This window comes from Mesoplodon bidens (genome assembly GCF_964165515.1).
Source record: "Mesoplodon bidens genome assembly, chromosome: 10".
Lineage (NCBI taxonomy): Eukaryota > Metazoa > Chordata > Mammalia > Artiodactyla > Ziphiidae > Mesoplodon > Mesoplodon bidens.
Window position 1 is genome coordinate 13,785,989 of NC_138172.1, and position 25,509 is coordinate 13,811,497.

The window sequence follows — 25,509 nt, forward strand, 5'->3', positions numbered from 1 at the left end:
CTCTTTTCCAGATTCAGAAGGCTTTCACCTGCTTTGTTAAAATTCACAAACCTACTCATATTGAAAGGGCAGCTACAATAGCACCAAACCCTACATTCCTAAGTGAATCCTAATCTCCTTGACACTGCCAACTTCCTGACTTAGCACCAGAGAACTTGACCTGTGTCTCATTAAGGGCCCTTGTCAGTTGATATTATGCTTAATTGATCATTTATTTAAAAAAAGTCAAACATGTACAAAGTTCCAGGCAACGTGATCATGGAGATACAGCACTGAATTCTACAGACACATTTTCTCTTTACGTGAAACATACAATTGTAGAGACACACAAGTAAGTTCGTACAGACTGAAATAAGAGCAATTAGTGCATGTAAACTGTCATAAGCACTGTAATGATTAAGCAGCAGGTTAATTCAGGAAACAATGAAGGATGCTCTTTATGAAGGGCCATGAGGAAACTTTTGGGGTGATGGATTATTTTACTTGCAGTGATGGTTTTGTAGTTGTACACATATGTCAAAATGTATAAATTTGTACATTTTTTAAATGGTGAGTTTGTTACATGTCAATTATACTTCAATAAAGTTTTGTTTTGTTTTAAAGAAAAGAGAGACCAGTGGAAAGGTGCTGCTTTAGTTTCATCAGGTAAGTTTCTCTAATGGAGAGGGATTCAAGTGCAAAGTCAAAGAATAAAGCCAGTCACAGAAAAACAAGGGGAAAGACCAAGACAGAGTGAACAGCAGGTGTAAATGTCCTGCGTCAGGAAGAGATTGACTTGTTTCAGTTATGGAGAGGTTAGAATTCCTAATGAGCCTGGGAGAGAGTTGCATGGGAAGAGGTGAGAGAAGAAGGCAGGGAAGCATACATAGGACACAGGCCTCTAAATTTTATTCCATGTGCAGTAATAAGCCACTCAAAGTTAAGAAACGTGATAAGGTAGATTTATGCTTTTAAATGATCACTTTGGCTGCTATGTGGAGAATGGAACAGAAATGGGGAAGAGTGGAAGAGTGAGCATGAGAAGACCAGTTAGAACTGTTCTACGTCATCTCCATAAGAAGTGGTGAGAGTCTGCCCCACTGTGGGAACACAGGAGATGAAGTGGATTGGGGTGGTTTTAAATTCTTTGACGCTCCTCCTTCTGAAGGATGGAGCCTAATGCCCTTCCCTATAGTGTAAACAGAACACAGGGACTCACTTTGACAAACAGAATATGGAAGAAATGGCTTTCTACCACAATGGCTTGCACCTAGGCACTGCGGCTTCCTTTTGCTTTCTCTCTAGGCCATTTGCTCTTGGAGGAAGCTGAGGGCTCTGCCATGAGGATACACAGCAGCCACAGAGAAGCTCTGTGTGGAGAAACAGAGGCCTCCCTCCAAATGCCAGGATGAGCTTGCCAGCCATGGATGTGACTGAGCCAACTTGAAAGTGGATCCTCCAGCCCCAGTCAAGCCTTCAGAAATTACAGCCCCAGATGACATCTGACTGCCACTTCCTGAGGTTAGAACCCCCCAGCTAAGCTGTTCCCAAATTCCTGACAAAAAAAAAAAAAAATCGCACGAGACAATAAATGTTCATTACTACTTTATAAAGAGAAAAAAAAAGTTGAGAATGACGCTAGCATTCTTCTAATGCTTCCATTATCCAGATATCTTTGTGGGTGGGGAATGAATGGCTTAGATAGTCCTGCCTAAGGAGAAATTACACTAGAAGACACACATTTAAAACATTGGGCTTATTATGATAACAGCAGTGGATGGCTAAAAACAGAAACAAGATTGTACTTTCACAGATCACTGAACTGAAAGGTACTTCAAAGAATGTTAAAAATAAGGCACTGAAACCAAAGAAACTCTTAAGTCCCACTTGTAAGAGGCAACTGGACTCCCTCAGACTTTAAGAATGGTTTCTGTGTTAAATCTCATAAAACTAATACCGCAGCACTCTGTCAAAATACCATGTGCTTAAAGGGCCTCTAATCACAATAATATTATAAGCCAGGCGGTCCCTGTTCCAGGACCCCATTCAGAGGTTAGTCCGGCCTCTTTATGTCACTCATTGTGTGATATTCTGGATAGGCAGAGGTAAGTAAGAAGATGGGCCCCATTCTTTCTATTTAAAAAACCTTTGAACATCATTAAATAGAAATATAAAGGCAATATAACAGTATCATTACATGTCTTAGCCCACAATTGATTTATACTAATTTTTGCATAATACATGGGGTCAAAAATACAATTATTTCCACATATGAAAAATAAATCATGAAGAGAACATAATCTCACATAAAAATATGATTTACCTGAATCAATACTGCCAGAGTGCATCTGATACATCATACTGGGGTATTACATCTATTTTGAGGGTGAGAGAATGTCAAACTTCTATATTAGCATTTCCCAAAATGTGGGATGCACAGCACTGGTATGAGACATAATTTTTACACTGTACAGAGACAAGGCACTAAATAATACTGACTCACTCCAGAATAAATTCATTCCTTCTTCAATTCTCTTTGATTTCTTCTGATTAAAATAAAGAAGAAAGTCTGAGTTGATGCCAGCGTGTCTTAAAAACCTGTCTAACATTTGACAGTCTTATTTTTGTGGAGAAAAATCAGGACTCGGAATCAGAGTCATCTGAGAACAAGCCAGGCTTTCATGCATTTGTTTCTATAATATTTACTTTTATGGTTATTTTTTACTTGTAACAAATGATACTGCTATGACGAAGTTCTTTTGGTAAAAAAAAAGAGTTAATAAAAATGGAAGTAAATATCTTGTAATAAAGTATAAAATAATAGAAAAGAACCTGAAAAGCATATATATATACATATACATATATAAATCATTTTGCTGTACATCTGAAACTAACACAACATTGCAAATGAACCCATACTTCGATTTAAATAAATAAATTTAAAAAATGCTGGCTAAAAAAAATTGGAGTAAATAATAATACTCTGTATACAAGGAGTATACAGATTGAACAGAAATAGATGATCACTGAAATGTGGGTAACACTAGCCCAGAAAACTAATTTTGTTCCATTCCATTATTTACTTATGCAGAATCTCAGGTTTTAAGTGGCAGAGTTATTTACTTAAAGTTATAAAACTACAAAGTGGCAAATATTGTTCTAGATTCTTCGGATTTCTATTACATTAACATAATAAAAAGGTAAGAACAAACTTCAAGAGTGATTTCTTCTCTGTGTATTTAAAAAAAAATTTTTTTTTTTTGTGGTACGCGGGCCTCTCACTGCTGTGGCCGCTCCCGTTGCGGAGCACAGGCTCTGGACGCGCAGCCTCAGCGACCATGGCTCACGGGCCCAGCCACTCCGCTACATGTGGGATCTTCCCGGACCGGGGCATGAACCCGTGTCCCCTGCATCGGCAGGTGGACTCTCAACCACTGCGCCACCAGGGAAGCCCTAAAGTTTTTTGATCTTAGTGTTTGTTTTTCCCTCAGTCTACTGCAATATAACTGACCTACAACACTGTATTAATTTAAGGTATCCAAAATAATGATTTAATACATGTATATATCAAGAAATAATTATCACTATAAGTGGTAATTACTTTCATTCATTAGTACGCATAGTTACATTTTCTTCAAAAGTGATTCCAAATCACTGAACAAAACATTTATTCATTTACTTATTTATTGAATTGGGGATTAATTTAGATATTATGAAATCATAAGCAATTATAAAGTAAAATTGATTGATAAGCTCCTTTTCCCCTTCCTCAACTTTTTTTTTTTAATTTATTTTTTTATACAGCAGGTTCTTCTTAGTCATCAATTTTATACACTTCAATGTAGATATGTCAATCCCAATCGCCCAATTCATCACACCGTTCCCCACCCCCCTGCCGCTTTCACCCCTTGGTGTCCATACGTTTGGACTCTACCTCTGTGTCTCTATTTCTGCCCTGCAAACCGGTTCATCGGTACCATTTTTCTAGGTTCTAAATATATGCGTTAATATACGATATTTGTTTATCTCTTTCTGACTTACTTCACTCAGTATGACAGTCTCTAGATCCATGAACGTCTCAACAAATGACCCAATTTCGTTCCTTTTTATGGCTGAGTAATATTCCATTGTGTATATGTACCACATCTTTTTTATCCATCCGTCTGTCAATGCGCATTTGGGTTGCTTCCATTACCTGGCTATTGTAAATAGTGCTGCAATGAACACTAGGGTGCATGTGTCTCTCTGAATTATGGTTTTCTCTGGGTATATGCCCATTAGTGGGATTGTTGGGTCATCTGGTAATTCTATTTTTAGTTTTTTAAGGAAACTCCCTACTGTTCTTCATAGTGGCTGTATCAATTTATATTCCCACCAACAGTGCAAGAGGGTTCCCTTTTCTTCACACCCTCTCCAGCATTTATTGTTTGCAGATTTTCTGATGATGCCTATTTTAACTGGTGTGAGGTGATACCTCATTGTAGTTTTGATTTGCATTTCTCTAATAATTAGTGATGTTGAGCAGCTTTTCACGTGCTTCTGCCCATCTGTATGTCTTCTTTGGAGAAATGCCTATTTAGGTCTTCTGCCCATTTTTTGATTGGGTTGTTTGTTTTTTTAATATTGAGCTGCATGAGCTGTTTACACATTTTGGAGATTAAACCTTAGTCTGTCGATTTGTTTGCAAATATTTTCTCCCATTCTGAGGGTTGTCTTTTTGTCTTTTTTATGGTTTCCTTTGCTGTGCAAAAGCTTTTAAGTTTCATTAGGTCCCACTTGTTCATTTTTGTTTTTATTTCCATTACTCTAGGAGGTGGATCAAAAAAGATCTTGCTGTGATTTATGTCAAAGAGTGTTCTTCCTATGTTTTCCTCTAAGAGTTTTATAGTGTCCAGTCTGAAATTTAGGTCTCTAATCCATTTTGAGTTTATTTTTGTGTATGGTGTTAGGCAGTGTTCTAATTTCATTCTTTTACATGTTGCTGTCCAGTTTTCCCAGCACCACTTATTGAAGAGACTGTCTTTTCTCCATTGTATACCCTTGCCTCCGTTGCCATAGATTAGTTGACCATAGATGTGTGGGTTTGTCTCTGAGCTTTCTATCCTGTTCCATTGATCTATGTTTCTGTTTTTGTGCCAGTACAATATTGTCTTGATTACTGTAGCTTTGTAATATACCCTGAAGTCAGGGAGTCTGCTTCCTCCAGCTCTGTTTTTTTCCCTCAAGACTGCTTTGGTGATTTGGGGTCTTTTGTGTCTCCATACAAATTTTAAGTTTTTGGTTCTAGTTCTGTAAAAAATGCCATTGGCTATTTGATAGGGATTGCATTGAATCTGTAGATTGCTTTGGGTAGTGTAGTCATTTTCACAATATTGATTCTTCCAATCCAAGGACACGGTATATCTCTCCATCTGTTGGTATCATCTTTAATTTCTTTCATCAGTGTCTTTTAGTTTTCTCCATACAGGTCTTTTGTCTCCCTAGGTAGGTTTGTTCCTAGGTATTTTATTCTTTTTGTTGCAATGGTAAATGGGAGTGTTTCCTTAATTTCTCTTTCAGATTTTTCAACATTAGTCTATAGGAATGCAGGAGATTTCTGTGCATTAATTTTGTATCCTGCAACTTTACCAAATTCATTGATTAGCTCTAGCATTTTCCTGGTGGCATCTTTAGGATTCTCTATGTATAGTATCAGGTCATCTGTAAACCGTGACAGTTTTACTTCTTCTTTTCCATATGTATTCCTTTTATTTCTTTTTCTTCTCTGATTGCTATGGCTAGGACTTCCAGAACTATGTTGAATAATAGTGGTGAGAACGGACATCCTTGTCTTTTTCCTGATCTTAGAGGAAATGCTTTCAGTTTTTCACCATTAAGAATGATGTTTGCTGTGGGCTTGTCATATATGGCCTTTATTATGTTGAGGTAGGTTCCCTCTATGCCCAATTTCTGGAGAGTTTTTATCATAAATGGGTGTTGAATTTTTTCAAAAGCTTTTCTGCATCTATTGAGATGACCATATGGTTTTTATTCTTCAATTTGTTAATATGGTGTATCACATCGACTGCTTTGCATATACTGAAGAATCCTTGCATCCCTGGGATAAATCCCACTTGATCATGGTGTATGTTCCTTTTAATGTGTTGTTGGATTCTGTTTACTGGTATTTTGTTGAGGATTTTTGCATCTATATTCATGAGTGATATTGGTCTGTAATTTTCTTTTTTTGTAATATCTTTGTCTGGTTTTGGTATCAGGGTGATGGTGGCCTCATAGAATGAGTTAGGGAGTCTTCCTTCCTTTCCAATTTTTTGGAAGAGTTTGAGAAGGATGAGTGTTAGCTCTCCTCTAAATGTTTGACAGAATTCACCTGTGAAGCCATCTGGTCCTGGAGTTTTGTTTGTTGGAAGATTTTTAATCACAGTTTCAATTTCATTACTTGTGATTGGTCTGTTCATACTTGCTATTTCTTTCTGGTTCAGTTTTTGAAGGTTATAGCTTTCTAAGAATTTGTCCATTTCTTCTAGGTTGTCCATTTTATTGACATAGAGTTGCCTGTAGTAGTCTCTTAGGCTGCTTTGTATTTCTGTGGTGTCTGTTGTAACTTCTCCTTTTTTCATTTCTAATTTTACTGATGAGTTCTCTCCCTCTTTTTCTTGATGAGTCTGGCTGATGGTTTATCAATTTTGTTTATCTTCTCAAACAACCGGCTTTTAGTTTTATTGATCTTTGCTATTGTTTTGTTTCTATTTCACTTATTTCTGCTCTGATCTTTATGATTTCTTTCCTTCTGCTAACTTTGGGGTATTTTTCTTCTTCTTTTTCTAGTTCCTTTAGGTGTAAGGTTAGATTGTTTGAGATTTTTCTTGTTTCTTGAGTTAGGCTTGTATAGCTATAAACTTCCCTCTTAGAACTGCTTTTGCTGCATCCCATAGGTTTTGGATTGCCGTGTTTGCATTGTCTTTTATCTCCAGGTATTTTTTGATTTCCTCCTTGATTTCTTCACTGATCTCTTGGTTATTTAGTAACGTATTTTTAGCCTCCATGTGTTTGTGTTTTTTACATTTGTTTCCCTGTAATTCATTTCTATTCTCACAGCACTGTGGTCAGAAAAGATACTTGATATGATTTCAATTGTCTTAAATTTACTGAGGCTCGACTGTTGACCCAAGATATGATCAATCCTGGAGAATGTTCTTTGTGCACTTGATAAGAAAGTATAATCTGCTGTTTTTGGATGGAATGTCCTATACATATCAATCAAATCTATCTGGTCCATTGTGTCCTTTAAAGCTGTGTTTCCTTATTAATTTTCTGTTTGAATGACCTGTGCATTGGTGTAAGTGAGCTGTTAAAGTCCCCCACTATTATTGTGTTACTGTGGATTTCCTCTTTTATAGCTGTTAGCAGTTGCTTTATGTATTGAGGTGCTCCTATGTTGGGTGCATATATAATTGTTATATCTTCCTCTTGGATTGATCCCTTGATCATTACGTAGTGTCCTTCCTTTTCTCTTGTAACATTGTTTATTTTAAAGTCTATTTTATCTGATATGAGTAGTGCTACTCCAGCTTTCTTTTGATTTCCATTTGCATGCAATATCTTTTTCCATCCCCTCACTTTCAGTCTGAATGTGGCCCTAGGTCTGAAGTGGGTCTCTTGTAGACAGCATATATATGGGTCTTGTTTTTGTATCCATTCATCATTTGTCTTTTGGTTGGAGCATTTAATCCATTTACATTTAAGGTAATTATCGATATGTATGTTCCTATGACCATTTTCTTAATTGTTTTGGGTTTGTTTTTGTAGGTCCTTTTCTTCTCTTGTGTTTCCCACTTAGAGAAGTTCCTTTAGGATTTGTTGTAGAGCTGGTTTGATGGTGCTGAATTCTCTTAGCTTTTGCTTGTCTGTAGACCTTTGATTTCTCCATTGAATCTGAATGACATCCTTGCCGGGTAGAATAATCTGGTTATAGTTTCTTCCCTTTCATCATTCTTAGTATATCATGCCACTCCCTTTTGGATTGTAGAGTTTCTGCTGACAAATCAGCTGTTAACCTTATGGGAATTCCCTTGTATGTTATTTGTCATTTTTCCCTTGCTGCTTTCAATAATTTTTATCGTCTTTAATTTTTGCCTATTTGATTACTATGTGTCTCAGCATGTTTCTCCTTGGATTCATCCTGTAATGGACTCTCTGTGCTTCCTGGACTAGGTGGCTATTTCTTTTCCCATGTTAGGGAGGTTTTCGACTATAATCTCTTCAAATACTTTCCCTCGTCCTTTCTCTCTCTTCTCCTTCTGGAATCCCTATAATGCGCATGTTGTTGTGTTTAATGTTGTCCCAGAGGCCTCTTAGGCTGTCTTCATTTCTTTTCATTCTTTTTTCTTTATTCTGTTCCACAGCAGTGAATTCCACCATTTTGTATTCCAGGTCACTTATCCGTTCTTCTGCCTCAGTTATTCTGCTATTGATTCCTTCTTGTGTAGCATCCATTTCAGTTATTGTATTGTTCATCTCTGTTTGTTTGTTCTTTAATTCTTCTAGGTCTTTGTTAAACATTTCCTGCAACTTCTCGATCTTTGCCTCCATTCTTTTTCCGAGGTCCTGGATCATCTTCACTATCATTATTCTGAATTCTTTTTCTGGAAGGTTGCCTATCTCCACTTCATTTAGTTGTTTTTCTTGGGTTTTGTCTTGTTCCTTTATCTGGTACATAGCCCTCTGCCTTTTCATCTTACCTCTCTTTCTGTGAATGTGGTTTTTGTTCCACAGGCTGCAGAATTGTAGTTCTTCTTGCTTCTTCTGTCTGCCCTCTGGTGTATGAGGCTATCTAAGAGGCTTGTGCATTTCCTGATGGGAGGGACTGATGGTGGGTAGAGCTGGCTGTTGCTTTGGTGGGCAGAGCTCAGTAAAACTTTAATCCACTTGACTGCTGATGGGTGGGGTGGGTTCCCTCCCTGTTGGTTGGCCTGAGGCGACCTAACACTGGAGCCTACCTGGGCTCTTTGGTGGTGCTAATGATGGACTCTGGGAGGGCTCACTCCAAGGAGTACTTCTCAGAACTTCTGCTGCCAGTGTCCTTGTCCCCACGGTGAGCCACAGCCACCCCCCCCCCCCCGCCTCTCCAGGAGACCCTCCAACACTAGCAGGTAGGTCTGGTTCAGTCTTCCCTGGGGTCACTGCTCCTTCCCCTGGGTCCTGATGTGCACACTACTTTGTGTGTGCCCTCCAAGAGTGGAGTCTCTGTTTCCCCCAGTCCTGTCGAAGCCCTGCAATCAAATCCCACTAGCCTTCAAAGTCTGATTCTGTAGATATTCCTCCTCCCACTGCTGGATCCTCAGGTTAGGAAGCCTGACGTGGGGCTCAGAACCTTCACTCCAGTGGGTGGATTTCTGTGGTATAAGTGTTCTCCAATCTGTGAGTCACCCACCCTGCAGTTATGGGATTTGATTTTACTGTGGTTGTGCCCCTTCTACCGTCTCATTGTGGCTTCTCCTTTGTCTTCAGATGTGGGGTATCTTTTTTGGTGAGTTCCAGTGTCTTCCTGTCGATTGTCCAGCAGCTAGCTGTGATTCTGGTGTTTTCACAAGAGTGAGTGAGAGCATGTCCTTCTACTCCACCATCTTGGTTCAGGGCCCCTTTTCCTCATCTTGAATGCTACTGAATAGAGCAAGTCTATGAAATCATAAGGGAAACACAAGGAATACAGAGCACCAACTTCAAACTTGACTCTATTTCCAGTTAGATAAATATTATGTTAAAACCAAGTTTTTGTGCAAATATCACACCACTGGGGAGACAAGCAGTCCCAAAGAGGGTGTCCAAGAACTCTGCCTAAGAGAAACAAGAGGAGAGGGGAGAATTCACTTTTACTTGACAATTTTTATTTTACAAAGATCACTTGTGTGCAACTCCTATTTGCCTGTCTTAGCAGAAGTTCATAACTTTTCAGTGAAATCCTACAGAGAATATCACATCAAGTTCTGGCAAAAACTGTTGACCCAGACAAATACTGCTGCATTTTTATTTACTCTTTTGCTCAGAGATGGGAATTTATTTTGGTTTTGCTTTGTTCTTTGAATTATCGTTATTCCCATGGGGGGGCAGTATTTTATTCTGTGGATAAGACTTTGTTAGAGAATCTCACCCTTTCCTTTAAAGGAAGCACAGAAGATAGCATATACAAAGTGCAAACTGCATCTGCATATATGAATACATTAGCCTAGTGAGTTTTAAACAAATAAATTAAAACTTTACTCGTTTCAACACAGAGGGAGGTGAACAGCTGGGAGTTTGAAGGAGTGTTTAAAGACAATTTCATTAGCTTTACATCTGTATTCTAAGCTAAGATATAATTAGACTGAGAAAGTAAAGGAAGGCAGGAGGGAGGGAGAAAGAACAGAGCAGGAGTAGGTCAGAGGGAGAGATAGTGACTATTACCCCAGGGGGTAGAGAAAAAACAAAGAGACAATTCGAAGGGATATAAAATGTGGGGAACTAGGGGAAAGATACCTCCTGGGAGAGAAAGCAGGATCACTACACTGTGACTGCATACAAAATATAAAGCAATTTTGGGAGGTAACATCTACACATTTTAATCTAGTTTTCTCCAGAGTAACGGGTTAACCAATAACTAGGGAGGAAGATGATGAAGCGCTAAACTGCACAGACACTGGGGGAGGGACAGAAAGGTTGAGTTCCTGCTCAGGAGACGACCTACAAAAAGAAGAGTGTTGCTCCAGAAGGTCCCTGCTAAGGTCTGAGGCTGGTGTTGACCAGGTGAGAGTAGGAGTAAGATACCTGGTATTGGTGAAGCCACTCCTGCATGATCTTCAGCCACTATGATTTAGTTGCCCCTCTATAATGCAGAAATGATATTAGCCATCTTAGGTCCAATATAATTTATATAATGTATTTAGAGGATTTAGAGGAGACAGGTGAACAGTAATTATTGCTGTTATTATTATTATCATCATCATCATCAGTAATGAATAAGTTGCCCAGGACTCTATGTAATGTTTCAATGGTAAGAAATGTGAACCATCAGGTAAAATAATAATTATTAATAGTTAATAAAGTATTAGATGGGTGATATAGTAGTCTCTATTTCAAAAATTCTCTAATTCATATATTAGCATACAGCCCGAGAGAGTGGGTAGATATACAGTAATAAAATGCTTATAAACATTTGTATCTATATGGCTATAGAGAGAACAAGATACAGATTTATTCTTAGAATAATGTAATTACATAAGAGAAATGGTCGTCAATCCTGCCTTCTTTTCCTTCCCTACCTACAAAGGAGGTTGTGACCTGCCCCCTTCTTAGTCAACTTCACAACAAAATTAAACAATATCACTTTTGACCTTTCCTCCACAGTTTTATTCATGATAGGCCAGATTTTGGCATTCTCTCCTTCTCTCTCACTCCCACTGTTCTCTTCCCTCTTTATTCATACTATGTAATTCAGGATCCACTGGAGTCTACGAAGTAGACAGAAGTACATCACTTGTATTGGGACTCAGTGGTAAAGGGGGAAGAAGGTTATGCCCATTTTATTATTATTACATCTGACTACAGGCCAGTCACTGTGCTAAGTATTTTACACCTAATTTCTCAGAGAATTAAGCAATTTCTTCTATTTCATACATTTAGTAACTACACTTAGAGAAAGGTTTTGAACCCAGATTTATCTCAGCCCCAGGATCATGGTGCTTTCCACTATAGGTTGTACCAAGGAAATAGCTTCTGATATTTTAACATTGTGGTTCATTGAGAAGAATAGTGTATTTTGCCTGGATTTCTCACTTAAATCTGGATTTAAGTTCAAGATTTAAAATCAAGATTATAAGCGCCTTAAACAATGGACTAAACCACAAATAACTTTGTATGCCCAACATCTATCACCACATAGCATGTAATAGATGCTTAGTAAATAACCAAATAAGTGAATAAATGAGTAAAGAATGTGTAAGTATTTTCAAAGAAATAAAAAGTTCTAACTATCTTTAAGAAAATAATCTCTTCTCAAAATTTATTTGCTGCTGTATCAAAAGTCTATAGGGGATTATTAGACAACCTACTAAAAACCACCATCTCCAGTGGGAAAACAGTTGACAAAGGCAATCAAAAACTTTTGTCCTAAACACCTCTAATAATAAAATTCCATGTCCATTTACATAAATAGAGTTTAGACTTGTTATGACGTAATAACAAGAAAACAATTATCAAATCGAAATCAGAAAAAGTTATTATTATTGTGAGAAAAGTAAATCAAACCTTCTCAATTTAACCCTTGCTCTGAAAGTCATTAGCCATGTGAACTTGGGCAAAGGAATTAATCTTTTTGTTCATTGGTTTTCAAATCTGCCCAAGTAGAGACAGACTGGATGAGAGCACAACTTTGACAGCCTGTGAATCTCTGACTGTGGAAGTAACGTATTTGCTGCAAGGGATTGCTATGTTCACCACTGGCCTAGCCTTCAAAGTTCCCTAGAAAGAGTAATGCTTTCTTCTGTAGTATCTCAGGTTGATCGTAAGTGGTTTGTTTTGACATTTGTTTCCACATCAACAAGCAGAATACGTTTCTAGCTGTGTTAATACCTTTCTGGTGTAGATGTCATCTAAGTGGAAGCACTATAGCTGAAACGAGGGAGTTTATATTGATTTTTGTTTCCTTTTACTTAACTAGTTCAAGCAACATATGCATTACAGCCTTCATACCTTTCAAATAATATATATGACATCATGCTTCCCTCAGGCACTCTTAATCCAGGCAACTGCCTTCCCTTTTTGTATCAAAAGTATTTTCAAGACTTTGGTCTGGGACATAACCCTCTGATGGGGTGTGTGGTAATCACATAGTCAATACTATGGGTTTTTAATTTTGGCCCCCAGGGTGTCTGGTACAGACAGGGAGGAAATGAAAAGATGTTCTGCTCCCTACAGATGCCGATATGGGACAAAATTGAAAATCGGTGAAGTGGTGAAGTCAGTGCACATCCTGACTCCTCAAGATCCCTCTCACAGCACAGAAGCTCTCCTTCTTCCTTCTCGCTTCCAGAGGGATCCAATATGACACCTCAGGTGAGTTAAAGTCAGAGGGTTCATGCTCCCAGGGAGGTATGTCCCTCATTCTTTTTCACTTATTGCAGTAGTTGCCCTTTGGAAGTGGAAGAGAGACGAGGCCTGGAGTTTGAGAAACTTGGACTCGGATTATGCCACTAATTATCTGTGTGTCCTTGGTCAGTACAGTCAATTTGTCTTTAAGATAAGGTATAGGTTTATAATCCCGTGAATCATGTCTGAGGGAAGCTGGCTCTAGGAACCCTGACTTCCTGACAGCAAGACAGGCTCTCTCAGGAGGCAGTAACACTTGTGTTAGTTTTGTTTCTCAGAAGACTTATTTCTTGTTAAGATATAATTCACACAGTATAAAACTCACCCTCTTAATATGTACAATTAAGTGATGCCCTGGTTGGAATGTTTGCGTCCCTCCAAATTCTGTGTTGAAAACTCATGCCTTATGTGACATGATGTGATGGTATTAGGAGGTGGGGTCTTTGACAGGTGATTTGGTCCTGAAGACAGAGCCCACGCGAATGGGACCAGTGCCTTTATAAAATAGACTCCAGAGATCCCTTGCCTCTTCCACCATGTGAGAACACAAAGAGAAGTGGGCAATCTGTGATTTGCAAGAAGTCTTTGATCAGAAACTGATCAAGCTGACATCTTGATCTTGGACTTCCAGCCTCCAGAACTATGAACTGCTGTTTACAAGCCACCCAGTCTGTGGTATTTTGTTAAAGCAGCCTGAACAGACTAAGACAAGTAGTTTTTAGTATATCCATAAGGTTGTTCAACCGTCATCATTAGATAATTCCAGAATATTGCACCACCCTAAAAGAAAACACATATCCACTAAAAATCACACCCTAAACCCTCCTAAGTTCTGCTCTGGTTCACTCTATCTTTATGGATTTACCTATTCTGGAGATTTCATATAAATAGGTTCATAGAATATGTGGCTTTATTCACTTGGTATAATATTTTCAAGGTTTATCCATGTTGTAATATCAGTACTCCATTCCTTTTTATGGCTGAATAATATTCCACTGCATGGGCATATGGCATTTTGTTGATCCATTCATCAATTGATGAAAATTTGGGTTGTTCCCACTTTCTGGCTATTGTGAATAATCATGCTATGAATATTTGTGTATAAATTACTTCTGTTTTTGTTGATACAATTTGCAAGCTCTCTGGAAATACTTTTTAAAAAATCCTCTGGTCTTCCCTGTTTCACTGTTTTTGCTGGATATAAGACAGTGATTCTTTCCTCTATGAAGGCATCTTTGAGGCCCTGTGGTAGAAAAGGGCACAGTACTTGGAATATGAAGACGTAGATTTGAATACTGGCTCTGTTGATTTCTAGATGTTTTACCTTGAACAAGTTCCATAGCCTCTCACAGTCTAATTTCCAAGACTATAATTTTAGAGAGGATTAGTGACGCCTGACCTCCAGCGTTGTTAAGAAGGTTAAACAAGGGCTTCCCTGGTGGTGCAGTGGTTGAGAGTCTGTCTGCCGATGCAGGGGACACGGGTTCATGCCCCGGTCCGGGAAGATCCCACATGCCGTGGAGCGGCTGGGCCCATGAGCCATGGCCGCTTACCCTGCGCGTCCGGAGCCTGTGCTCCGCAACGGGAGAGGCCACAACAGTGAGAGGCCCACGTACCGCAAAAAAAAAAAAAAAAAAAAAAGAACGTTAAATAAGAAGGGAATGGAAAAGCACATAGTAGATCCACAAAAGATGTCAGTTAAATTTATTCTTTCATTTACATCCTATTTATTGACTGCCTGCTCTGTGCCATGTACTATCCCATATACCTCTTAAAACCAATGAATAAAACAAATATTCCTACCTCTATAAAGTTTAAAATCTGCAAGGGGAAGCATTTACCTTATTCTTTGAATCAGCAACTTAGTGAATTTACATTTTGTACCTCTCCCATCTACACTTATCCCCAGTCAACTTCCCTTTGGGGCTACTAGCCAGGGTTTCTACTTCTACAGAGACAAGAAAAGGAGGGAATTATTCTCAGGTACAGTTATAGGTTAAGAATTAGTAGGTTAGTTCCTCTATCTTCAATGGCACTGCTATCCAACAGAAATATAGTGTGAGGCTCATATGTAGTTTTAAATTTTCTAGTACCTACATTAAAAGAAAGTAAAAACAAACTGGCAAAATAAATATGTTTTATTTAACCCAACATATTCATTTCAACATAATTGATATAAAAATTACTAATGAGGTATTTTATATTCCTTCTTTGTAGTAGGTTTCCCACATCCAAGGGCAGAAGTGCAGACACAGAAAAGAAAGCAATGTAAGGATGGACACAGACATGAGAGTGATGTATCTAATACGAGCCAAAGAAGGCCAAAGACTGCTGCCACAGCCAGAAGGTAGAAAGGAGCAAGGAAGAATTCTTCCCTAGAGTCTTCAGAGGGAGCATGACCCCACCAACATCGGATTTCAGACTTCTAGCCTAAGAATAGTGAGAGAATACATTTCTATTGTTTTAACCCACTCACGTTAGCGGTAATCTGTTACAACAGCCCTAGGAAACTACTACAGATTCTGGTAACTCAGTTTGGACTGGCCACATTTCAAGGGTGCAATAGCCACATACGGCTAATTTGAGCACAATTTTTAAGTCTGTAGAGGAGCAGTCCTCTGTGGTCATTTTCCAAAACCTTGCTTTAGAAATGAGAACCTTTGAGATAAATCTTAATTGAGATCTGAAGGGGTGAGCCCTCTGCCTTAGAATCATTTCTTTCTGAAACAAAATAATCTGTTACCTTTCTTAAGGCAAAGGATTCTTGATTACTCTAAAAAGACAAAACATCCCAGCAATCCACTAGGGGTTTTGCAAAATAAGAAAACTATTTTTCTTTTATCTCTCTAAGCACAGAACTCACACCTTATTGTTCACCAAAATGATCAGTAATTGTACTCTAGCTGTAGGCTTAGGAGACATTCCTCCTTTATTTTCTGCTCTCCAAAGATGCTGCAACGTAATTCTATTTCCCTTTAAAATTAAGGAATAACATCTTTTTTGCGTTCATTACATCACAAAACAGAGAAAGAGCACAGGCCAATATCATACCTGTTAGTGGTTCACAGGCAAGGAAACAAGGCTCAGCAGAAAAATTAAATCATTTCAATACTCAGGACACCTCTTCAACATAAAAAGCCCTTCCTTTGTATCGTCAGGTATTCAATAAGTTGCCCTGAAAGCCAGACTGACTTGAGTAAAAAGGCAGCATATGTACCGGGGGAAGAGTAAACCACTGGGTTATGAATCAGAAAGCCTAAGTTCCAGCTGATGCCATTGATGTCAGGAATATAACCTTGAGCAGATCCCTGACCACTCAGATTCTCATATGTAAAATTGGAGTAATGACAATTTCTGCCTGACTTGTCTCTCAAGACCGTCTACTATGACTCTCAAGCTTTTGGAAGTATCAGTCTCCTGGAGGGGGAACGTGAACTCACCTCCAGAGATTACGATTCTGTAGGTCTGGCCTGGGGCCCAGGAACCTGCATTTCTGATAAGTTACCGGCTGATGCTGCTCATCCATGGACTACATTTTGAGAACCACTGGTTTGTAGTATTTTACAAGATGGTAAGCCCCATGATGACAGGTACTATGTGTCAATAGATATCATAGCATAACTGTTAGAGACCCTGGCTTTTGAGCTGGATAGACCTGTATGAGCAGGACCTGTATGAGCTCTAATTCCTTGGGCAGGTCATGTAACTCCTTATCTAGGAAAAGGGTTGTTCTGAGGTTAAATGGGATATTGCATTCAAGAATGTGATACTACATCTGGCACAGAAATGTTCAATAGATGTTTACTCTTAATGTTATTATTGTACCTGTCTCTAGCCCTAACAGATTTGTTAAACAGACTGTTCAGCAAATATTTTATAAACTAACAAGTGCTAAACAAATTAAGGGCATTAGTAGGGTGGTGTGGGGCTACATCCTCATCAAACTCTGTTCTTGCTACAGATGAAATACGTGGTTAACATCACCAATGGGAGTTTGGGAGGAGAGAAGAATGGAAAGGAGTCTGCTCGAGCCCACTCCATCACATGCATGAGGGTCTTCTATGTGCTCCTTTCTTTATCGTAGTTGTTTTGTTGTTTTTTTCTAGCAAAATGCATTCAAAAAATCTTCCGTCATTTTTTTTTTTTTTTTCCGGTACGCGGGCCTCTCACTGTTGTGGCCTCTCCCGTTGCGGAGCACAGGCTCTGGACGTGCAGGCTCAGCGGCCATGGCTCACGGGCCCAGCCGCTCCGCAGCATGTGGGATCTTCCCAGACCGGGGCACGAACCCGTGTCCCCTGCATCGGCAGGCGGACTCTCAACCACTGCGCCACCGGGGAAGCCCCTTCCGTCATTTTGAACCACCAGATCCTTCTCGTTTTAGAACCTCTAACTCTGCAACTTGGTAAATTTCTAGGAGGCCCATCATAGACACCTCCCCAGCTTTTTCCCAGTGCCAGGCCCCCAGATAGTTGGCTCCACTGGCACCTGTCCCAGGCGCCTTGCTGCCAGGAGGCAGACCCTAAAAGTTGTGGCTGCTAAACATGCGTATGGATGCCCCCTGGCTTGTTGCTGCTGGTGGTGATGATGATGATGATGGTGATATTAACAGCAAGTAACACTTAGTTCATGTTACTAAGCCAGACATCTTCCTAAGTGCTCTATACATATAAATAAGTTTAATCAATTTAGGTATTTATTTTTCAGAGAAGCTTATCATTATTATTATATCCCTATTTTATAGATGAGGTCGCATCTGTAAAGGTGGGGGAAGGGCGACAAAGGTGCTATGAACTCTGCTTCAACCACTGAAGAAGAGCGAGACACCCGTGTGCTAAGAAGCTGATAGTGGTGGCATCAGCAGCAGCAGCAGTGCAAAGACAGAGATGATCTTTCACTTAGAGCTAAACTACATTCTTAGAGAGACGCACAATCCTAGCACTGGCAGGTCCTCCAATATGGGCTAAATGACTCAATGAATGACAGCTCACACTCAGTGTTGACTGCAAGGATCAGACACTGCATAAGTACAAAGAACATATACATGATCTCAATCCTCATAAACACCCCAATAAACACTTATTTTGTCCATTTTATATGTGGGGAAAAAAAAGCAACCCAAGACTTAGGGGGAGAAAATAGCTTCATCACACAGCTGATAAGTGGCAGATCTGTCTATTTCATTTCAAAACCCATGCTCTTAACTTCCAGATCCACTTCATCTCCAGGTGGTAGGAGATGCCACGGCTATTCCTTCACCTGCCCTCAACCTCTGAGGCAGTATCATTGATCCCACATTTCAACCAAGCATTATCACATTAGCTGATGTTAAATGCATATAATGTTTGGATTTTTCACTTGTCTGTTTTTCGCCCATCTTCCTAATTTATTTCATTCAACAGAGTTCAATCTTTTTTTTTTTAATACAACATGTCCCAGACTCTATCAGCAAGGGAGTTTTATTTATAGTTAAGACAACCAGGCTGGCTGAGCATGTCTAATGAAGCCATTAATGACTTTGCTTCAGGAGAGGTCTTAAATTGAATATTTCTAATAACTTTTGGTTTGTATCACTGCTACTATATGTCCATGCCAGTGGGGATATAAAATTGCTGCCAGTTTCTCTATTTACCTCAACATCCTTATTACTGATTAATATTTTCCCACCATGAAATGTATTTAAGTACTTAAATTGATATTCAAAGGGAGTTTTCCATTTGTTGTTTATTATTTTTTGGGCATACTTCTCCCTATTCTTTTCCTGAATTTTCTTCACTGGAGTCACTGCTGTTTAATCTAGTTATTAGCTTTCTTCTTGCTAAATCTTTCTACTACCTTGGCTTCATTTCATGGCCATGGTTTTGAGACAGTACAGAGAAATAGGAAATCCATTCTTTGGCTGCAGTCAGCACGACTGTAAATGCACTGGCCAGCCAGTTTCTTAGAAAGAGAAACAATAAAATAAAAATTCAGTACAGAACTAGGCTTTGCAGTAACTGCATGAAAACTGACATTTACTCAACTCTCCTTTGATCTTAATTGAACACTTGTTACTTTTGCAAAAACAGGCAGTACTAGGTTTAATATCTGTCTGGAATTGTGAATTATTTGAGAGTTGTCTGTTCTTCTATTTATTCTGGGGAAACATATGAGAGTCTTGAGAAGTGAAATACTGTTCCTGGCTGCTGTGCTGTGAGGCCAAGCTTTGAAACTCACTTCTGTGTTCTCTGCATTCTGGTGGGGCTATATGGGCATGATGTGGGGAGCGGGGGGATGTTTTAGGGCGGGTCCTGAGCTTTGCAGGAATGTTTGATTAAGGAGTAACTCGATAAAATTGTGCTTATCGAGTTCTACTATCAATATGAACAAATACTGGAGGTTCCTACTGTACATGTGTGCTCTCTGACCCTAGAATAAGCCAAAACCATCTATGGCCTATGTTAGTCTTAGTGATAAGACACTTCCTAAGCCTAAAATGCCTTCTGAGGACCACTGGGCAGTGTCTCCACATGCTCTGACTGTTGGTGGTGGCCCCTGGTTTGCATTTCTTACTGTCATAGATTCAAGCTTCACCCCTGTGATTATTCAACCCAGGCCTCCTCCTTGCTCCAATTTTGAGAACACTCACTAATCCCAGAATACGCCTCACGTGAATGACACAGGACACTTTCTGCCCTGCCCACCCCAGATGCAGCTGTAACAGCAGCAGAAATTTTGTGAACAGATCAACAAAATGCTTACATTTGGAGAGGATGTACTTTCCCAAAAAGAAATAACTGCTGAAGTTGGTAAACTGCACCACAGAGATGGGAATAAATTTAGCCTCTCTGAAACCAACATCTACTGAGACTACATCAAACATACATTTTTTTTTCACCCATTCACAGAGGGTTTTTAAATGTTTTCACACCTCTTGTTCCATATGAACATATGGACCAGCCATTTTATTCTTTTCCTCAAATCTGCCAATGTGAACAGAATCAGTAACACACGGTAAGGCATAGGATCTGTGGGAAATTTCGTATTAGATGAATACAGTTTCAGGCTTAGCTGTAACCCTTCAGCATATATATCTGCCTTTCAAATCACGTGTTTAGCTAGAACTATACATTCTTAGAGTTAGAAAGAACTTTAGGGACCATCTGTTCAACACCCTCATTGTACAAAGGTGTAAACTGAATCCCAGAGAGGCAAAAATGACTTATTAGCCACCCAGCAGCTGGCTAATAATAAAACTAGTAAATAGTAAAGCAAGTAAAAGACTAAAACTACCTGGTTGCAGGACCTGGATAATACTTCCAGGCATATCTATGTAGAGGCAGGCGTGCATGTACTCACATAAGTACTTACATGCATGTACACATATGGATCCACATCACAGTCAACACCTCAATCATCTCTGTCAAAACCATGTTTTCTGTCTGGTTTCATCCTAATTACTGATATGACCAATACTGGGCTGCTTTTCTGCTACTAATTGGTGTGTGCATGTTTTTGGTTTGGATTCCCCCAAAAGGAGAGCCTGAGAGAAGGACCTGGAAACAGTTTATTTGGAAGATAATTCCAGGAAGTAGGAGTGAGAAGGAGAAGGTAGAAGAGGGTACTGTGGGCAACGGGGTTTCAGTCTTGCTGGGGACCTCAAAGGAACTGTGTAGAATGTGCCTAGGTATTCTCCTTCTAAATGGCAGGCCCTGAGACCTTTATCTACTGATTCTCATGCCCCATTGTGTGAGGACTGCACTGAAGAAGAGAGTTAGTTTCTCATAGTTCCCCTTCCTTGTGACTTTACAGAAAGGCTTGAAAAACAAAAATACAGAACAGGGACAGTCAACCCAGATGTGGTTGAAAGCAGAAATGGGCGAGGGGATTGGGAGATTTGGATTGACATGTATACATTAATATGTATAAAATGGATAACTAATAAGAACCTGCTGTATAAAAAAATAAAAACAAAACAAACAAACAAAAGAAATGGGCAAGGGCGTGCTGCACCAAGAACAACTGATACACAGTTCAAGGCACAATAACCACTTTTATCACTTCATATATTTCTATCTAATTTAAACAACACAGTTGTATGTATTAGCCTCAGAGGTGGCTGGTTCACTGCCTTAACATGAAAGGGACTACAGCATGCCTTGTGTCCAGAGTACAGTTTCAAATTGGAGACTGGGTCTCTCTCTCCTTTCTGGTCAGTAGGCAGCATTTGTTCATTTGACATATGTTTATTTATTTAGTGAATGGCGCTATGTACTAGGCATTTTGAAGATGCTGGGCATACAGCAGTGAACTAAAAAGATAGAAATGCCTGCCTTAACAAAGCTTCAGTCTGGTCAGGAAAGACATTTCACATAAAGACAAAACTTATAGTTACTCATATACTGATAAGAACTCTGAAGAAAAATAAAATAAGAAGAGGGGTATAAAATGTTGGTGAAAAGAATTATTGCTGGGCTTCCCTGGTGGCGCAGTGGTTGAGAGTCCGCCTGCCGATGCAGGGGACACGGGTTCGTGCCCCGGTCCGGGAAGATCCCACATGCCGCGGAGCGGCTGGGCCCGTGAGCCATGGCCGCTGAGCCTGCACGTCCGGAGCCTGTGCTCCGCAATGGGAGAGGCCACAACAGTGAGAGGCCCGCGTACCACAAAAAAAAAAAAAAAAAAAGAATTATTGCTTTTTTATTTTATTTTATTTATTTACTGTGGTCAATAAAAGCCTTACCAATTAGGTGGCATTTGAGCACAGATCCAAAGAAGGCTAGAGGGCAACTGATGGGAACATATAGGGCAACAGCATTATTGGAAAAAGTCAGTAGGAAGATCCTAAAGTCTATTTACTTGGCACTGTGTCTAATAACAAATAAACACTAAGTGCTTGAAACAGACTTCGCAACCTTGTGGGCTAGGAACAGCCTCTCCCCGGAAGACCACTTTGATTTGTTTCATACAGCCTTTTTATTTTTATTTTAAAATTAATTTGAGTTGGTTGGCAGTGTTAAATAATTAGGAGATTTATTAATAAAAACTCAAAAAACTGGGAGACCTGGCATATAGGACCAGAGCAGTGCACTGGTTGGTACTTTAATGGGACATGTTTGGTCCAGTTTTCTGCAGTCACCAGCCTTCCCTCTTGTCAGCAGGAGTCACTTTTCCTTTAAGAATGTTTCATTCATTTGTTAGCTTCCTTGCTCTTCTAGGTAGTTGGGTTATGTGTTCCCTGTTACTGTGTTCATCAGTAGTTTTTTCTGTCTTCTAATTAGTGTCAGAGACTGAGTCTAGCTTTGGTAAGAGAGAACATTTCCATTGTTCCATAAATTACTAATCAATTCCTTAAATGATTAGCAAACCTTTCAAGGTGCATCCCTTGCACGAGGAACCTGTTTATATATTTGGATCTTCTATCTTATTTAGGGAAAAAGATCAGGAAAGAGCATATTTGAGATTCACTAATTATGATAAACATAATAGACATAAATTATTTTCCTTGTCAAAAACTCACCAAGAAATATATGACTAAGGAAGTATAGAAAAGGAAAAGAATGAATAGTTAAAGAAATCTGTTCAAATCTGTTCAAAATTCAGTGTCGAGTGCTATGTAAATTAATAAAATCAAGACAAATAGCAAGAAAACAAAAACATTAATTAAAGCTTGACTTTACTTCCACTGAAGGAGGCATATGGTAAGGGAATATTAATGCCATGTAAACCAGTTCACAAAAAAGACTCACCAAAAAATCAATATACTGATTTCCTACAAAAAACTAAGTGAATAAAAAAAGACACAGATACACATCTTGGGTGAAAATTCCGAGTTTTTCAAAACACCACTGAGGAGATTAATGGCTTCCTTGATTTTCAACCCCTTAATTTCTGATATCTACTCAGCACAGTGAGTTAAATAAACACATTGCTTTGGTCAAACACTGAGAAATCGATTCATTATGTTATGCTTTAGAGAATATGTTTCTCCCAGAGTCAAGAGAAGTTAGAGCCAGCTTATCTCAGTTGAGGACTTTGGGGAGGGTCAAGGGTCATGAAAAGACTGGAGAAAAAGAAAGGAGGCACAGAGCCTGAGGCACTGGCTTGGGGAGGGGGCGGAGATAAAGCTCCTGACCAGATGAGGGAGAAAAGTAATAGTTCTAAAAGAGACAGCTAGATGCCAACATGTCCATGATCAGGGAATGGCGAGGATGCTATGAACCTAACTACGGCAAGAAGTTTAGGATTTGAAGGTAGGGCATTCTAAAGTTTGTAAGTGGATGGGGGTTTACATTTAGAAAAACGCAGAAAGAGTGTTTTCACTCAAGACAGTCACAAGGCTGTATAGTGAGCTGGTCAAAACTATGGAATCTGGAGTTAGTCAGCTTTGGGTTGGAACCTTATTTTCTCTACCACCTCCTGGCTTGGTGATCTTGGGTGAGTTTCTTAACTTCTTAATGCTTCAGTAAAAATATTAATAATAATAGTGACAAAAGTAAAAATAAAGAGTAAACACTTCCTAGTGATCATGAGACAATGAAATAAAAGTACACGGAGTGCTTAGCATAGTACCTGGCATGAATAAGTGATCCATACATGTAAGCACTACCGTTACTACCTTTAATTACTCAACAATTGCACATAATCTGCCGTATCAAGCTGTTGGTCAATATAGCTATAGAACACAGCTAATAGAGTTCTGTGTCTGTCTTGCTTAGGAGTATATTCACAGATATTAACACAGAGCTGTCTCCTTGTAAAATACTCAATAACATTATTTGAATGAATGCATGAATCAAGGTCATGATGATCCAAAAAGTTATTTTTTGTTTTATGTTGTAAAAACACAGATATATTCCAGGTGTCCTTCTTGGACTTGACACTCTGAATAACAAAGCAGGCGAACTAGACTCATTTCAAAAAGACCTGGAAAGACACCCACCATCCCAACCTGGAAACCAACTCTCAGTGCACGCTGGAATTAGGCAGCATCAACAATGAGTTATGTATGTCAGCTGGTAGGCTCCTATCTTCTAGAAAACCAAGAAAGTAATAAATAGCATGTTTGAACTTTTTAAAGCCCTTGTCTAGCAGGTGACCATGAAAGTATGGTAAAAGCCTTGTGTCTATGCTTTCTGGCTCCTGCTAAGCTAGAGGTGTATTGACATGAAAAAGAAAGTATCAAAAGACGGAGTGATACCAACAAAGACATTGAAAGAGTCACCCAGATACACTTCCATACAATGACATCAAAGTAGGCAATACTCTGTATTATCAGTTTTATTGCCCAATATCTCTGTGCAGTTGAGCACTGGAATGAGCAAAAATAACAACTTTCAAACTAAATAATGGCTCAAACAACTCTAAAAGGACCAGACAGACAGGTGAAACACCAATGTCTAGCTTTGGATACAACACCACGGAAAGAGGCACTAAAAGACTATCAGGAGACAGTATTCAGAAATGTCAGCAAATGCTAGTCATAGTAGTGCGCACTCTTACGATTTTATCATCGCCATCTAAAGTGAAGGCCCGCTTTTGAATTAGTGTGAAATACAGTGGCATTTTTAAATCAAAAAGTTCTAAAATGACACTCTACCTGCAAGGCACAACATGAATGACTGCAGCACCAGCAGTTCCCATGGCAACCTCATCTTCAGTTTCTGAGGTCAAAGGAGTTTCAAGTCCAATAACAAGTGAATAAAATAGCTGTTTCTTTTAAGTTGCATTCAACCTTTAATCTGTGGGAGAGAAGAGACATTACAATGAGATTTGGGAATACTTCTCCTTGTGCCCTCTGAAAATTTATCTTTAGTTGAGTACAAATAAAAATGACTTCTGGAAAACTACTCTTGAAGAAGAGAAAGCATGTTAAATTTTGAATATGAAGCAAATATGGCTCCTTTCCTTCTTCCCAATAATACCTGGGTAGAGACTGAAGCTGGTAGGTCCGTGTGGCTACTGAGTGCAGGTAAGAACAGCTTCTGATCAGATGTGAACCAACCCTTTCCAGTCCCTTAGTTTCCAGGCCCTGTTCTTATTTATTTTCCAATTAATAATACACCCAAAATAGTGAATACAGAAGAAATTCCACTGAACAAAACAGGGCTAGCATTGGTGGACTTTAAGGAGAAATTCTGAAGTCTTAGAATGGAGTTACATGTGTGAAAAATTATAACTACCCCATCAATTCAAACATTTTTCCCCCAATGCTCCATGTTTCATCCCCAAAATGCAACAGAAATGTGCAGCTCCAGTGCCTACAGAGAAAAATCCTACTAAGTATGAGTAGCTGTCTACTAGGTTCTTTTGGACAAATCTAGAGCATGAGTAAGAACAGTCATTCTTCCGTTAGCCAGGAATCTTAAAACAGGAGAACTCCGTGGTGAAGAGAGGCTGCTTGTTCTGTGTACGATGTACAAAGCAGGTAAGCAG

General features: G+C 39.2%; 1 protein-coding gene across 7 annotated transcripts in view; it reads right to left on the reverse strand.

The window, feature by feature from the left end:
- The window catches only part of CNTN4 (contactin 4), a 560,752-nt gene that overhangs the window by 472,833 nt on the left and 62,410 nt on the right, over positions 1-25,509 (reverse strand). For all 7 annotated transcript variants that reach the window (XM_081245077.1, XM_081245074.1, XM_081245075.1 and 4 more), the window contains one exon: positions 24,674-24,815. In XM_081245077.1, the coding sequence (XP_081101203.1) occupies positions 24,674-24,728 (55 nt within the window). In that variant the 5' untranslated portion in view covers positions 24,729-24,815. The remainder of the gene's footprint in view (positions 1-24,673; positions 24,816-25,509) is intronic.